This window comes from Primulina eburnea, unplaced genomic scaffold (assembly GCF_022965805.1).
Source record: "Primulina eburnea isolate SZY01 unplaced genomic scaffold, ASM2296580v1 ctg1404_ERROPOS592791, whole genome shotgun sequence".
Classification (NCBI taxonomy): Eukaryota; Viridiplantae; Streptophyta; class Magnoliopsida; order Lamiales; family Gesneriaceae; genus Primulina; species Primulina eburnea.
Genome location: NW_027330931.1, coordinates 29,039 through 45,649, shown reverse-complemented (window position 1 = coordinate 45,649; position 16,611 = coordinate 29,039). Strand labels below are relative to the sequence as shown.

The 16,611-nt window shown below is 50.3% G+C and overlaps 1 protein-coding gene across 1 annotated transcript; it reads right to left on the bottom strand.

Annotated features, from left to right (window-relative positions):
- Positions 1-8,935: 8,935 nt before the first annotated feature.
- Positions 8,936-13,731, bottom strand: LOC140820722 (uncharacterized). Its single transcript, XM_073181043.1, has 3 exons — positions 12,448-13,731; positions 9,833-12,373; positions 8,936-9,547 (listed from the first exon to the last, which is right to left on the bottom strand). Exons 1-3 carry the CDS (start codon positions 13,729-13,731, stop codon positions 8,936-8,938), a joined length of 4,437 nt encoding a protein of 1,478 aa, XP_073037144.1.
- Between the last annotated feature and the right edge of the window lie 2,880 nt (positions 13,732-16,611).

Genomic DNA, 16,611 nt, shown 5'->3' with positions numbered 1-16,611 from the left:
CCAGAAATGGAGAGCTGGCGGTGCTTCGCATCATTCCGAGCAGTCCAGAGAAATCACAAAATAATGAAAGGGAGAAACTCCCTCACATGGCCCCCTGGAGCCCAGACCAGATCTCTCTTCCACGCACTAAGGAATAACCTGAAATCCTCAGTGTCAGGGATACGAACCCCAAAGACAGCACCAAAAAAATGCCAAACATGGCGGGCCACCGGGCTGCGAATAAACACATGTGTGAATGTCTCAGACATATCACAACACTGACAGCGAGACGCTAACGCAAAGCCACGGCGCTGAAGCACATCATCAACTGGGAGCCACTGATGCCAAAATCTCCAAAGAAAAAATGACATCGTAGGCCTCAACCAACTACCCCAACATGGCCGATTAATATCAGAGATCGGGGCGCGCAAACGGATCAACTCCCAAGCGGACTTGACTGAAAAGCACCATCGGAGCTATAGATCCAACGAGCCGAATCCACCTCTCCCGAAAGAATCGGGACCAACATAATCTGCTCCGCAATAGAAGGAGCCACAACTGAACAAAGAAGGTCAAAATCCCAGGTTCCCTCCGAAAGAAAATAGGAAACCCGGGCCCCACGATCCCCACAGACCTCAGTCTGCCTGGACAAGGGGACATCACCGAACCAACAATCATCCCAAAAAGAAGCCTCTCCATGGCCGACACGCCAGCGAATACCACTCTCCGCACGAGGCCTGATCTGGAGCAAACGCCGCCAAGTGGGAGAGATAAGACCACGAGAAGAAACACAAGCTGGGTGTGCCAAGAGACAATATTTCCTCATCAAAAATTTGGCCCAGAGGGAGGATCCCTGCCTGAACCGAAACCACAATTTTATAGAGAAGCTATCCACAAGATCTTTCAATCTGCGGAAGCCAAGACCCCCCTCTTCCACAGGGAGGCAAGCCCGAGACCAGCGAGCCCAATGCCATTTCTTCTCCAAGGGCCTAGATCCCCAAAGAAAGGCATTAAAGGCTCTCTCAAGTTTTTCCATGACAGCCAACAGAGGCTGAACAACCTGAAACAAGTATATGGGCATCGAGAGGAGCACGCTACGAATGAGAGTCATGCGGCTCCCCAGAGAAAGAGTACGAATCTCCCAACCCTCCAGCCGCCTCCTAACAGACTGTAAGAGGGGCTCAAAAAGAGAACACGACCTATTGCCTCGAAATAAGGGAACTCCGAGGTACTTAATCGGCAGATGACCCTCCGCAAAGCCAGTGATACGCAAAAGTCTAGAACGAAGACGCTCAGAGCATCGCGGAGGTAAAATCAGGGAACTCTTGACAGCATTCACGAGCTGTCCCGAACAGTTCTCGTAGTGATGCAGAAAGTCTAAAAGACGCTGCATCCCACGAGACCCACCATTGGCAAAAATAATGATATCATCAGCATAGGCCAGGTGGGAAACCGAAAGATCACAACTAGAACGGTACCTAATAGCAGGATAACGCAAGTAGAGTCTGTCAAGGCCACGCGAAAGATACTCCGCCCCTAAAATGAAGAGAAGGGGAGACAATGGATCTCCCTGCCGGAGGCCCCTGGTAGAGCCGAAAAACCCCGAGAGAGAGCCATTGATATTAACGGAGAAATGGCAATGAGAAATACAGGCCGAGACCAAAGCCACAACCTGCTCAGAGAAACCAAAATGACGCAAAGCATCAAAAAGGAAAGGCCATTGGACCCGATCATAGGCCTTAGCCATATCCAACTTCAAAATAACATTACCACCACGATTGGGGAGAGTGAGACTATGAGTGAGCTCCTGAGCAAGGAGGATGTTATCAGAAATCATCCGTCCGGGAACAAAACCACTCTGATTCAAAGAAATGAGTCTCTCCGCCACAGCCCGCAACCGAGAGTACAACAACTTAGAAATGATTTTATTCGTGACATTACACAGGCTGATCGGACGGAAATCCGACCAAGCCCGAGCACCCTCGACTTTTGGGATCAAAGTAATCGTGGTGGCAGTAAAGCTCTGGGGCAGGGGAGAGCCTCGGAAAAAATCCAAAACCGCATCCAACACATCCTGATGAACGATCTCCCAGCAATGCTGGAAAAACGCAGAAGAGAAGCCATCAGGGCCTGCCACACTATCAGGAGAAATGGAGAAAACCGTCGCACGCACCTCCTCAAGGGAGGGGGTGGTAGTAATCCCAGAATTATCCTCATCAGAAATCACCGAAGGAAACCCCGAAAAATCGGGACAATCAAGCACAAAGGGATCCCCAGTGAGTAAGTGCTGAAAAAACGAGGCACCCGACTGCTGAATCATCTCAGGAGACGTCAGGCAAACCCCATCTTCCCATATGCGGAAAATCTTATTAGCCACACGCTTCTTCTTAACCATGTTATGAAAGAGTTTGGTGTTCCGCTCACCATCCTCAAGCCAGTTGCATGCAGCTTTTTGTTTCCAAAAATCCGCCTCCATGGCGGTGACACGAGCCAGATCCGCATTCCGATCGGACAGGGCAGTCCAATTCGAATCTGAAGGATCGGCCTCACAAACAAGCTCAGCAGAACGAACTGCACTCTCAGCCTCGGTGATTTTATCAAAGATGTTACCAAAAACATCCTGATTCCACCACTTGAGGTGATTCTTAAGATGCTTCAACTTGACAAAAAGTCGCGACATACCGCTCTGACTACAAGGCAAATACCAATTGAGCCTAACGGTCTGCAAAAAACCATGATGCCGAAGCCACATACGCTGGAATCGAAACGAGCTCGGCCCACGGGCAAAAATCGGAGCGGTGACCAAAAGCGGACAGTGGTCAGAAACAGTACGGGGAAGATGTTCAACTCGAATGGAGCTGAAATGATCACCCCAATCAACGGAGACCATAACCCTGTCCAACCGCTTCCAAATGGTCTTATTCGTCCAAGTGAACGAAGACCCCTCAAAACCAGCATCAAACAAACCAGAATCCATAATGAAAGTGTTGAACTCCTCCATGGGTAGCAACCTACCACCACGGGTGCCCAAACACTCAGACGCATCACGAACAACATTGAAATCCCCGCCCACCAGCCAAGGACCCAGAACAGGCTTGACATGAAGCAGGGAAGACCAGAGATCACGACGCTCAATATAATCACATCTGGCATAAACAAAAGAACAAAAAACAGATGTGGGCAAAAAAGAGCAGAAACCTTAATGTGAAGGAACTGAGCATGATCAAGAACACACTGAGCCTGCACATCAGCAGAAAAAAAACACCCAAATGTGACCAGAAAGATTCGAAATGACACGAGAAAAACCAAGACGACGGGTCATGAATCTCTGATCTAAATCGATCATCGGCTCCAAAACAGCCAGAACCTTAATCTGTTTCTCCTTAACAAAAGCGTGAAGCCTCTGTTGGGACTCCGAACCTCGGAGTCCCCGGATATTCCAGATTAGGAAATTCATGATGAACGGGCAGCAGAAATGCCCGATCGCTTCCGGAGCGACCCGGGGAGGTCATCCCTCCCCCTCTTTTTCTTAACATCTGGCATATCTGAGTCCAGGATGCCGTCCTCAGAAGCACGACCATCACCTGGTTCAGAATGTCTATCAAAACCCTGGTCAAGATCCTCAACAAGCCTCTCACAGACAACCCTCTCAGCAACAGGAGAACCCTGCCTATCAACCAAGTGAGAGAATAAAGAAGAAGCATCGGCAGGGGACGGAGGGCCAGAAGGTATCGAGTGAGAACTATGATTCTCCAAACAGATCACGGGTGTTTCAGAAAACACCGTGTCAATACCAGCATGCGGAGATCCCAAAACCTCCGCACAGTCCACAAAAGGAGTGACATCCTCCTCCTCCAAAACTTTAGCCCCAGACTGGGCTGACACACCACCTAAAGCCAACGGAGAAACAGCAACGGTGGGTGAACACACATCTTCAGAACCCATACCCCCGGAGGGATCAAGCTCCAAAGGAGGACCACCGGTGATATCAACACCCACCTCCCCCAAATAGGGCCCAGAACCAGAATTTTGTCCAACCAAATCAGGGTCAAAACGCTGGGCCTCATTACGCCAGGGGGATAGGACTTCAAAAGCATTAGACGAAACCAATCCCTGCGGGACAACAGTGTCGGGAGGGGTAACTCCAGCAGGGGGACCCCGACGCATAGGACGCCTCCTCCTCCTCCGTCTGGGACCGAAGCCTATTTCTTGAAGCTGGGGCTGTGGTCCCGTAGGAAAAGCAGGAGTGACACCCTCCTGGGGTGTCTGGACTGTAGGAGCAACTGGCTGCTTAGGATTAGCATAAGCCTGATTAGGCCTAGCAGGCCTAGGGTTCATCCCATGAGAGTAACAAACACTAGTGGAATGTCCCAGCATCTTGCAATCGGTGCAATACGTAGGGATTTTCTCATAAACAACATCAAGAACCTGGGTATGTTCTCCCCAACCAACCCAGACCTGCTTAGTGAGAGGCTCTAAGACATTAACCTCCACACAAACACGAGCAAAAGATCCATGTGAAGCATTAGCAGTGTAGTCATCCATTTTCACCGGTTTACCCACAAGTTTAGCCAAAGCAAAAAGAATGCGTTTGTCAAACAAGTGCAGGGGTAAACCTGGAAAACGAATCCAAACTGGAGCAATGGGGGATTCTTCTTGTAATTGAAATTCAGGGGTCCACTTAGAGAATCTGATCCCCAGTGGTCCCACCATCATGGTCCCACGCGTCCAGATACGCGCATAGTCTTCTTCACAGGAGAGAGAGATAACAAGAAAACCCCGGGGCAAAAATTTTAAATCAAAAGAACGCACAAGCCCCAATTTACCAAAAGCCGCAGAAATCATAGAATTAGGAACTAGTGACCGGTTGCCTGAAATTTTTCCAACCAAAGCATATTTGAAGGGCTCGGTCAATGAAGAAATGACCTCAACCGGGAATCTGATACCCGGCTTACCATCCATCAAAGACGGTGCAGGCATCTCTTCCATCGAATTGAGGACATCATCGAAGCTTTTCTTCACCGTACGAGGGGAAGGTGGTGATAAAACATCACGAAAAGACACAGGAAAAGAAGCCACAGAATTCATACCTGAACTGGCCGGTGGAACAGGAGAGTTGACTGCAGAGTTGACTCCATTGGATTGACCGAGTGACTCGCCCGAGTTGACTGGCGAGTTAACTGCCGGAGTACCACCATGAACTGGCGACGCAGCGGAGAACTTGAAACCGGTGACCATTCCAGCAGAACCGGGCGGCGGAGGGGAGAAATCGGGAAGAACAGTCGCCGGAAAAGGAGATGAAATCGGAATTTGGGCATTTCCGATTGCCAAGCTATTTCCAGAAATTGAAGGGATGGAAATGTTACCCATGACATGGGGAGTAAACGCCATGGACGAATTAAGGAAAGGAGAAGCGACGCCGGAGTAATTGAGCGAAGAAGCGGTCGCAGACGGTGAACAGTGACTGAAAATCGTAGATCTGAAATTGCCGTCGCAAGCGAACGGCGTTGGGGCTGATACCAGAGGCGAAATGATTGTCTGGGAGAGGGGATTCAAGATCGGGGTTCCATTTGCAAAGAGGTTACCTGAGGTCGCCGGAATCTGAAGAAAACCAGACGGTGGCGCGATGAACAGTGTGGGCGAGGAAGAAAATGCAGATTCCGGTGGCTGTGGTACAAGAACCGATCGCGCAAGGGTACCATTGGAAAGCTGAGGAAATTCCGAGTCAGGGGAAGTACAGCCGGCGCCGGGAGGAGCAGTGTTCGCCGGCGACGAAATTGAAACAAAAAGCGGCGTATTTTCGATCGGAAAATCGGAGGGGTTACCGGACTCCGATTGGACTGAAACTTGGACAGAGTGGTCGCCGTGAGGAGGCGGTTCAGGTGGGGTGGTTCGCCGGCCGGGATCCGGCGGCGGCGGCATGGCGGCAGGTAGGGCGTGAATAGTGACGGTTTTAGTGTGTTTTTTCTCACATTTTACTGTGTGTTTTTTCAGAGAAAATTTTTTTGGGGGCAAATGGTTTGGTTTGGGTTTTGGTTTAGGGTTTAGGGTTTTTTTTTTTTTTTTTTTTAGAAGAACCTTTTATTTATATACAACAAAAGAGCGGTACAAAGAAAGCCTGATGGGAGGGGGACTAAGCCAAGACCTCCACAACAAAAGCGATACAAGCATAACAGCAAAACAAAATAAACGACATACTACAACAGAGCAACCCAAAAAGTAAACAGCAGTCGTCCCGGAATACATCAGACAAAGTAAATGAAAAGGGTGAGCAAGGAGAACTCTGCAGTAAACGCCCACCACCTAACGCACAGAAAGGCGGAATCAAACAATATCAGCCAGGATCAAGAGGCGGCTCATATGGCGAGCTTGCCTGAAGCGACTTATGTCGATAATATCGCCGCTGCTGAGAACGCGTGCGTCCCGGGAGCGGTAAAGATAAACAGGCGGTGGTAGAAGAAGATACAACCTCCTCCACAAAACCCACACAGCCTGAATCCTCTGCAAGTGAAGACAACATACTAGAAGCAGGAGGAGGAATCCCAGAAACCACAGGATCCAGTACAGAAATAGCAAGCTCAACCACAGGTGACGAAACCAACGGAACAGCAACCAGAGGGGTCCCTACTACCGGACAATCAATATCTGGTGTGGTCTGTAGAATACCAAAGGAGTTATGCGTGGGAGCAGACTGTGTCGGAGCAGGATCTTTCCGAATAGGAGGCCGACGCCGGGGACGCTTAGCAACCTGTTTTGGAAATACAAATTCATTGGACGGAACCGGATCAGGAGTAACACCCTGTGACGACTCTGCCTGAACAAGAGGCAGGGAATCAGAAACAACATCCTTGCCATGAGGACGGGGATCCTGGGCCATCGGATCAGTTGACGGAGGTGTAGAAGGAGCCTGACGCTGAGGTCCACGCCTCCTTGAACCAAAACGCTGGCCATTACTAGAACAAAAATCCAACGAATGACCAAGCATCTTACAGTGAGAACAGAAACGGGGAACCCTCTCGTAAATAACCTCGACAACCTGAAAATGATCACCCCAGCCTACCCAAATCTTATCCGGACGAGGCTGAAGGACATCCATCTCAACACAAACCCGAGCAAACGAACCTCGGGAAACATCAACAGTAATCTCATCAACCTTAACAGGGTTACCTAATATCATGGCAATCGGATACAAACTCTTTTTAGCATAGAGATGTAGAGGCAAATCAGGGAAACGAACCCATACCGGTGCAATGGAGGAATCCTCCTCATACTTAAATTCCGGGGTCCATTTCGAAAATCGGATAACCACAGTCCTGATGGTGATTTCTGGCCTCTCCCAAAACTTTAAATAATCCTCCTCGCAAGAAAGAGTGAGAACCATATACCCACGAGGAAGAAAGCGAACGGTGTGGGAGCCCAACAAACCCGTGCAAGAAAGAGCAGATAAAATATCCTTATTCGGGGTCAAGCCCCGGTTCCCAGAAATTCTCCCGATCAAAGCAAATCGAAAAGGAGCTGAGAGGGAGGAGATTACCTGATCCGGAAATAAAATACCAGGAATCCCATCACGATCGGTCGGGGCAGGCACCTCATCCATCGAATCAACAACATCAGCAAAACCCTGATCCTGCGAAGGTGGAGAGGAACGACGCAAAATATCACGAAATGAAACTGTAGGAGGAACGGATACCACAGATACACCTGGAATAATCGAAGCGACATTCCGTGATCTCGGGTTTGACATTTGACCGTTGACTGTTGACTGTTGACCGTCAACCGTGGACTGTTGACCGTTGACCGTTGACTTTCCGGTCGGAACACCACCGAGGGACGGCGCCGGCGAGACGAACTGGGAACCGGTACCAACCGGAGCAGAACCGGCCGGAGGAGGGTCCAAATCGGGGTGAACAGTAGACGAAAATGGAGATGAAATCGAAAATTGGGCGTTTTTGCTCTGCGATGAATTTCCCAAAATTGAAGACATGGAAAGATTACCCATGAATGGAGGAGTAATCTGACCAGAGGAATTGAAATTTGGAGCAAGGACGGCGACGGAATTGAAGGAAAACCGCGGCGCAGGCGAGTGAACAGTGTTTTCAAGAGTAGATCTAAAATTCCCGGTCACCGGAAACGAATCTGACAATGGGGGATGAACCAAAAGATGCGCCTGCTTCTGGGCATCACAGATCGGGTCCCCGATCGAACAAACACCGGCGGAATCGGCCGGAATCGAGGAAATCGTCGGTGGCGTCGCGGTGAACAGTGGCGACGAAACTTCTCCGGTCGATTTCGGGATGCAAATGAACTCCGATTGAGCTGAATTTCGGACCATAGGATCGACTGAGACAGACGAATCCATTGACGTATAAATCGTCGCCGGACGATGACCGGAGACAGGTGCGATTCTGGGCGACGGAATCGGGGCGATTTCCGTGGAGTTGACCGTCGATTTGGCCGGCGAAACGACCTCCGTTGGACCTGAAATTTGGACAGCATCCTCGTCTCGACGAGGCGTACCTGATCGTACCGGTGGCCGGCCGGAAACCGGCGCGGACATGGAGGCGATTTTTTGAACGATTTTTGGCTTTTTTTGAGTCACTATTCACTTTAGAGAAAAACAATTTGGGGGCTAATGGTTTAGGGTTTAGGGTTTTTAGGGTTTTAGGGTTTAGGGGTTAGGGTTTAGGGTTTGGGGTTTGGGGTTTAGGGTTTAGGGTTTTTTTTTTTTTTTTTTTCCGGAAAACACCGCCGGATGCGGGGGGGTTAGGCAGACCCCTACCTGTATATATCCACAAAATAAAAAGTAACAACAGAAAGAAAACCTAAAAGAGGAGGGGGACTACACCAAGACCTCCTCGAAAAGGCTAAAGCAGTGGAAACATAAAGACAAAGTAGCCTAGGGACAAAAATACGTAAACAAAATAACCCTAGACTACGGCAAAAAGTGCGCCAGAAACTAATCAAATACGAGCAGCGCTAAGTGGCAACACGCCGAGAAGATCAAATGATAACTGTAAGATGAGTGCGGAATCCATGAAGAAGCTCTCATCTCTGAACCATCACCCTGAAGAAGCCGGTCTGTCAGAACGACGCTAATCTGAGACCAGGTAACTGTATGAATCCCAGCAGTGATCATAAGATCTGGCCAGGAAATCACTGTCCAATGACGATAAAAGGGCAAAATGAAGATCGCAATCCAGCCAGGACAAAAAGGATCCAGCATCTGAAGTATAAATCTGACGAAGGTATCATAACAATGAAGAGGTTCGTCCGGAAATAATCCCTGGAACCACCACGACATCCAGTAAACTCCTGTAAAAGAACTGATACGGCGGGCAAGGACAACCTGCAGTAAGCGCCCGCCAGGAGCCAGAAATGGACCAAAGAGAGCCACAAACAGAAATAGCGCTCCAGGGAATATGAGAGGGCCAAAGAAAAGCACCAATAGGGTAAGTGCAAGAGCCCACCCAATCCCTAGGAGACCAAACATGTAGTGTGCGAGTGTTTGGGCCCACTCACACCAGACAAGCAAGACGGGGGAGAAGAGAACCCCCCAAAAGAACAGTACCTGCAAAGAAAAAATAAACATATATATATATATATAGGTAGAAAGTCAGAAGAAATGGATCCAAGTGAAGGGAAGGGCTGCAAACAGCTAAGAACATCTATATCTCAGGTAGGGAAGTCCGGAGGTATCCGAGCGTGCAAGTATGGAAATGTGCCTAGGGAGGGAGGGACCTAACTCTAAGGTAAAGTGCCTAAGGGTCTGGGCCCTCGCCGCCAACGCATCCGCCACCGAATTACCCTCCCGGAATATATGCGAAATATGAACAGACCGCCCCCTCAAAAGGACCAGAATCCTGGATACAATGTGATCAAGACCCCAGCAACATCGACGGGAACGAATGAGCTGAATAGAAGTCAGAGAATCAAGCTCGATCCAAAGAGGGAAAAAAGAATGATCAGAACAAAGGAGAAGACCCCTCCAAACCGCCCAAAGCTCAGCCCGAAGAGAAGACCCAGCTCCGATGAACTCGCTGAATGAGAGCACAACCCTCCCGGAATCATCCCGAACAACACCACCAGCAGAGGAGTCCCCAGAAATACCATGCGAGCTCCCATCCACATTAAGCTTGAAGCACCCGGACGGCGGTCGCAGCCAGCGAACAATCGCCGTCCTATGGAATCTGTGGAGAGCAACCGAAATACCCAGCAATCTCGCCACCTGAAACACACCCAGCCAATGTCTGGGCTTGACAGTACGCGCAGAGTGGGCAAGACGCAAGTAATACAAAATCTGATACTTCACCGTCTCCCCAGAAACAGGGAGGTGACGGTGCTTCGCATCGTTCCGCGCAGTCCAGAGGAACCACAGAACGATGCAGGGGAGAAACTCCCGCACATGGCCCCCCCGGGACCAGACCAAATCTCTCTTCCACGCACTGAGGAACAAACTGAAATCCTCAGTGTCGGGAATACGAACCCGAAACACGGCGCCAAAGAAGTGCCAGACAGACCGAGCAACCGGGCTGCTAATGAATATGTGTGTGAATGTCTCAGACATATCACAACACTGACATCTCGAGGCTAATGCAAAACCCCGGCGCTGGAGCACCTCATCAACAGGGAGCCACTGATGCCAGAATCTCCAAAGGAAGAACGACATGGTAGGCCTCAACCAACTCCCCCAGCACGGGCGGAATATATCGGAAGACGGAGCACGCTGACGGATCAGCTCCCAAGCAGATCTCACAGAGAAAGCACCATCGGAGCTATGGATCCATCGTGCCAGATCAGGGTCTCCCGAAAGAACAGGGATCAAAACAATCTCCTCGGCAACCGAAGGAGCAACAACCGCACAAAGGCGATCAAAATCCCAGGACCCCTCAGACAGAAAATGAGAGACCCGAACATCACGGCCCCCACGGACCACACACCGGGAGGACAAAGGAACGTCCCCAAACCAAGTGTCATCCCAAAAGGAAACATCTCCGAGACCAACTCGCCAGCGAATGCCAGGCTCCCCGCGAGGGCGGATCCTGAGGAGACGACGCCAAATGGGGGAAATAGAAGCACGGGCGGGGACACAGGCAGGAGCATCCAGCCGGCAATACTTCCGTAGAAGGAATCTCGCCCAAAGAGAGGATCCCTGCCGAAATCTGAACCATAATTTAATAGAGAAACATTCCACGAGATCTTTCAATCTGCGGAATCCAAGGCCCCCCTCAAGTACGAGGAGGCAAGCCCGGGACCACCGGGCCCAGTGCCACTTCTTTTCCAAGGGTCTCGACCCCCAGAGGAAGGCATTGAAGGCCCGCTCAAGCTTCTCCATGACAGCCAGAGGTGGCTGAACCACCTGAAACAGATAAATCGGCATGGAGAGGAGCACGCTACGTATCAGGGTCATGCGGCTACCCGGGGAGAGGGTCCGAGTCTCCCAACCCTCTAACTTCCTACGAACAGACTGTAGGAGGGGCTCAAAAAGGGAGCATGTGCGATTACCCCGATAAAGGGGAACTCCGAGGTACTTGAGGGGCAGATGGCCCTCGGCGAACCCGGTGATGCGCAGAATCCGGGAGCGGAGGCGTTCAGAGCACCTCTGAGGCAAAATCAAAGAACTCTTGGCAGCATTCACACGCTGCCCCGAACAGTTCTCGTAGTGATGCAGAAAATCGACAAGGCGCTGCATACCACGAGACCCACCACTGGCAAAAATAATGACATCATCAGCATAAGCCAGGTGGGAAATCAGAATATCACACTCAGAACGATACCTAAGCGCAGGATGCTGCAGGTAGAGTCGGTCAAGGCCACGAGAGAGATACTCCGCCCCCAAAACGAAGAGAAGGGGAGACAATGGATCGCCCTGCCGGAGGCCTCTGGTGGAACCAAAAAACCCCGAGAGAGAGCCATTGATGTTCACAGAGAAATGACAATGGGAAATACAGGCCGAGACCAAAGCCACAACACGCTCTGAAAAACCAAAATGTCTCATAACGTCAAATAGGAAATGCCACTGGACCCTATCATAGGCCTTGGCCATATCCAACTTCAAGATGACATTACCACCACGAGAGGGGAGAGTAATGCTGTGAGTGAGCTCCTGGGCAAGGAGGATATTATCAGAGATCATCCGACCCGGAACGAAGCCACTCTGATTCGGGGAAACAAGTCTCTCCACCACATCCCTCAATCGAGAGTACAACAGCTTCGAGATGATTTTGTTCGTGACATTACAAAGACTGATCGGAAGGAAGTCCGACCAAGCGCGTGCACCCTCGAATTTGGGAATAAGAGTGATCGTGGTGGCGGTAAAGCCCTGAGGCATAGGAGAACCCTGGAAAAAATCAAGAACAGCACCAAAAACGTCCTGATGGACAATCTCCCAGCAATGCTGAAAGAACGCCGAAGAAAAGCCATCAGGGCCAGCAACACTATCAGGTGGATAGAGAAGACGGTCGCGCGGACCTCCTCCAAAGAGGGAATCGCAGCAATACCGTCATTCTCCACAGCAGAGATAACCGAGAGAAAACCCGAAAAATCAGGGCAATCGAGCGCAGAGGGCTCCCCTGTAAGCAGATCCTGGAAAAACAAGGCTCCCGACTGCTGAATCAAATCCTGAGACGTCAGGCAAACCCCATTCTCCCATATGCGGAAAATTTTATTCACCACACGCTTTTTCCTCACCATATTATGGAAGAGTCTGGTGTTCCGCTCACCATCCTCAAGCCAATGGCAAGCCGCTTTCTGTTTCCAAAAATCCGCCTCCATGGCGGTGATACGAGCCAGATCCTCATTGCGATCGGACAGGGAAGTCCAATTCACGTCAGAAGGGTCGGCCTCACAGACATCCTCAGCTGAACGAACAGCCCTCTCAGCCTCAGTGAGTCTATCAAAGATGTTACCAAAAACATCCCGATTCCACCACCGGAGGTGATGCTTGAGACGCTTCATCTTGGCAAAAAGCCGAGGCATGCCGCTCAGACTGCATGGCAGATTCCAATTAAGCCTCACAGTCTGCAAAAAACCATGGTGCCTAACCCACATTCGCTGGAAGCGAAACGAGCTCGGCCCACGGGCAAAAACAGGAGCGGTAACCAAAAGCGGACAGTGATCCGAGACAGTACGGGCGAGATGCTCAACCCGAATCGAGCTGAAATGATCTCCCCAATCAACAGAAACCAAGACCCTGTCCAACCGCTTCCAAATGGTCTTATTCGTCCAAGTGAACGAAGACCCCTCAAAACCAGCATCGATAAGACCAGAATCAATAATAAAATTGTTGAACTCCTCCATGGGTAGCAACCTACCACCACGGGAGCCCAAGCACTCAGACGCATCCCTGACGACATTAAAATCGCCCCCAACCAGCCGGGGACCCAAAACAGGCTTAACCAAAAGCAAAGAAGCCCAAAGATCCCTACGCTGGACATAATCACATCTAGCATAGACAAAAGAACAAAATATCTCTGTCGGTAAGAAAGAGGCAGAGACTCTGATGTGAAGGAACTGAGCATGATCAAAAACACACTCCGCCCTCACATCAGCAGCAAAAAATACCCAGATATGACCGGAGTGATTAGAAATGACTCCAGAAAACTCCAAACGGCGAGTCATGAATCTCGGATCTAGATCAATCATGGGCTCCAAAACAGCCAAAACCTTAACCTGTTTCTCCTTCACAAAGGCATGAAGCCTCTGCTGGGACTCCGAACTCCGAAGTCCCCGGATATTCCAGATCAAACAATTCATGGGGAACGGGTGGAAGAAGGACCCGATCGCTTTTTATGCGATCGCCGACCATCATCCTGAGGTTTTTTTCTGGGGTTGGACATGTCAGTGTCCAAAATACTACACTCGGACCCACAGCTAACTCCAGACACAGAATGTCGATCAAAATCATGATCAGGATCATCAGCCGACATGTGACTGGGGATCATCTCGAGAGTAGGGGGTCCCTGTCGAGCAATCAACTCGTCCAGCATAGAAGTGGCATCAGCAGGGGATGCAGGAAAAGATGGGACCGAGTGACTGCTATGATTTTCAACACAAGCCTCCGGGGGGACAAACACAGTCACCACATCCGGGCGTGGAGACCCAAGGTCATCCACGCAGTCCACAAAAGGAACACTCTCATCGTCATCAGCCACCGTGACCTCAGGACGGTCAGGAATAGGGGCCTCCTGATGAGAACCCAAAACGACAGAGGGATTAGGAACACCTAATCCAAGCTCCTCAGAGCCGACCTCTGTCTCATGCAAATGGGAAAGAACTCCAAAAGAGTTCGACGCAAGAGGATCATCCCTCGGGAGAGCCTGACGAACAGGCCTCCGTCTCTGTCTACGTCGGGGACCGTGGCCATTGACATGAAGCTGGGGCTGTGGTCCCGGGACAATGACAGGAACAGCACCTTGAGGAGGTGCCGGAGCAGGAGGGGCCTCTGGCTGAGGAGGATCTCGATCAGCAGGCTTGGATCGAGCAGGTCTAGGATTTTTCCCATGGGAATAGCAAACATTGGTCGAATGGCCCAACATCTTGCAATCCAAGCAATACCCAGGTATTTTCTCATAAACAACATCAATCTCCTGGGTATGATCACCCCAGCCCACCCAAATTTGCTGAACAGGTGGGTCCAAGACATTCAACTCCACACAGACTCGAGCAAAAGCACTCCGAGAGGAGTCAGCAGTAAAGTCATCCATTTTCACCGGGTTGCCCACAATCTTGGCAAGGGCAAAAAGACTTTTCTTGTTAAACAGGTGAATGGGCAAACCCGGGAAACGCACCCAAACCGGGGCTATAGGAGATTCTTCCTGAAGATTGAATTCCGGGGTCCATTTGGAAAAACGGATCCCCAGAGGTCCCACCATCATCTGCCCACGCGTCCAAAAGAGCGCATAATCCTCTTCACACTGAAGAGACAGGATCAGAAAACCCCGAGGCAAGAACCTCAAATCAAAAGATCGCTTCAATCCCAAACGAGCAAATGCCGCAGAAATACCCGAGTTTGGGACTAAGGATCTATTACCAGAAATCTTCCCAACTAAAGAAAACTTAAAAGGCTCAGTCAGAGAAGACATTACCTCATCCGGGAATAAAATACCCGGTTTCCCATTCTTTAAAGTGGGCAGGGGCATGTCTTCCATAGAATTCAAGACATCTCCAAAGCCATTCTTCCCCGAGCGAGGGGAAGTAGGGGCCAGAGCATCCCTAAATGACACCGGAAACGTCTTTGTCGCACGAGAATCAGATTTAGAAGCCATACCCGAGTTGTTGACCGCTGAGTTGACTCGGTCAACTCGTTGAGTTGACCCGGCCGAGTTGACCACCGAGTTGACCACCGGAGATGTACCAAAGATCGGCGACGGCGAGGAGATCACGGAACCGGTCTTCAATCCACTAGAACCGGGCGGCAGAGGGGCCGATTGCATCAAAGGATGAGAGTAAATTCGATTTTGCCCTAGAAATTGGGGGTTTCCGACCGGTGGCCTGAAACCAGAAATTGATTGAGGCAAAACACGACCCATGACTGGACGATCATGTTGTGAAGAGGAATTGAAAATATTCGCCGGAACACTACCTGAAATCGGCGGTGAAGTGAACGGAATCTCACCGATTTGGGGGTTTTTGATCGACGGCGAATTTTCTGAAATTGATGGAATGGTTGTAGAACCCATGGATAGATGAGTATACGGTAGTGAGGAATTAGCCAAAGAAACAGCCACGCCGGAGTAATTTGAGAAACATTCCGACGCAGCTAGGGTTTGAGGGTGGAAATCGGTAGATCTAAAATTGCCGCCGGAGGAGAACACGGTTGGGAACGGGGCCTGTGGCAATGGAATCATCTCAGTGTCGCGATTCCAGATCGGGGCTTGTTGTGGAAAAAGATGACCGGAATCGGCCGGACGAAGCGGAAGAGTTCCCGCCGCCGCGATGAACAGTGCAGGCGAAGTTTCAGAAGATGATTCCGGCGAAAATACTGAGTGGTTGAGAGTGGGGCTGGTACGAATGGACTCGTCTGCTCGAGGCGAGTCAGATGGTAGGTAGTCGGCGCCGGGAGGAAAAGTGCACGGCGACGACGTGATTTTGGACGGAAATGGCGCGATTTCAATCGGCGATTTGGAGGGGTTACCGGACTCCGATTGGACTGAAACTTGGACAGGGTGGTCGCCGTGAGGAGGCGGTTCAGGTGGGGTGGTTGGCCGGCCGGGATCCGGCGGCGGCGGCATGGCGGCAGGTAGGGCGTGAATAGTGACGGGTTTAGTGTGTTTTTTCTCACCTTTTACTGTGTGTTTTTTTCAGAGAAAATTTTTGGGGGCAAAATGGTTTTTTTTGGTCTAGGGTCTAGGGTCTAGGAGTTAGGGGTTAGGGTTTAGGGTTTAGGGTTTAGGGTTTTTTTTTTTTTTTTTTTTTTTTTTTTTTTTTTTACCCGAAAACACCGCCGGATGGGGGGGGGGGGGGTTAGGCAGACCCCTACCTGTATATATCTACAAAATAAAAAGTAACAGCAGAAAGAAAACCTAAAAGAGGAGGGGGACTAACCAAGACCTCCTCAAAAAGGCTAAAGCAGTAAAAACATAAATACTAAGTAGCCTAGGGACATAAATACTTAAGCAAAAATAACCCTAGACT

Excerpts from the sequence above, each read along its gene's own strand:
- LOC140820722 (XM_073181043.1), bottom strand. The coding sequence starts at position 13,731 with ATGAATTGTTTGATCTGGAATATCCGGGGACTTCGGAGTTCGGAGTCC. Across the intron at positions 12,374-12,447 it reads CGATTCCCTCTTTGGAGGAG|CATTGCTGGGAGATTGTCCA; the intron begins GTCCGCGCGACC and ends GCGTTCTTTCAG. Across the intron at positions 9,548-9,832 it reads ACATTGTATCCAGGATTCTG|GTACTGTTCTTTTGGGGGGT; the intron begins GTCCTTTTGAGG and ends TTTTCTTTGCAG.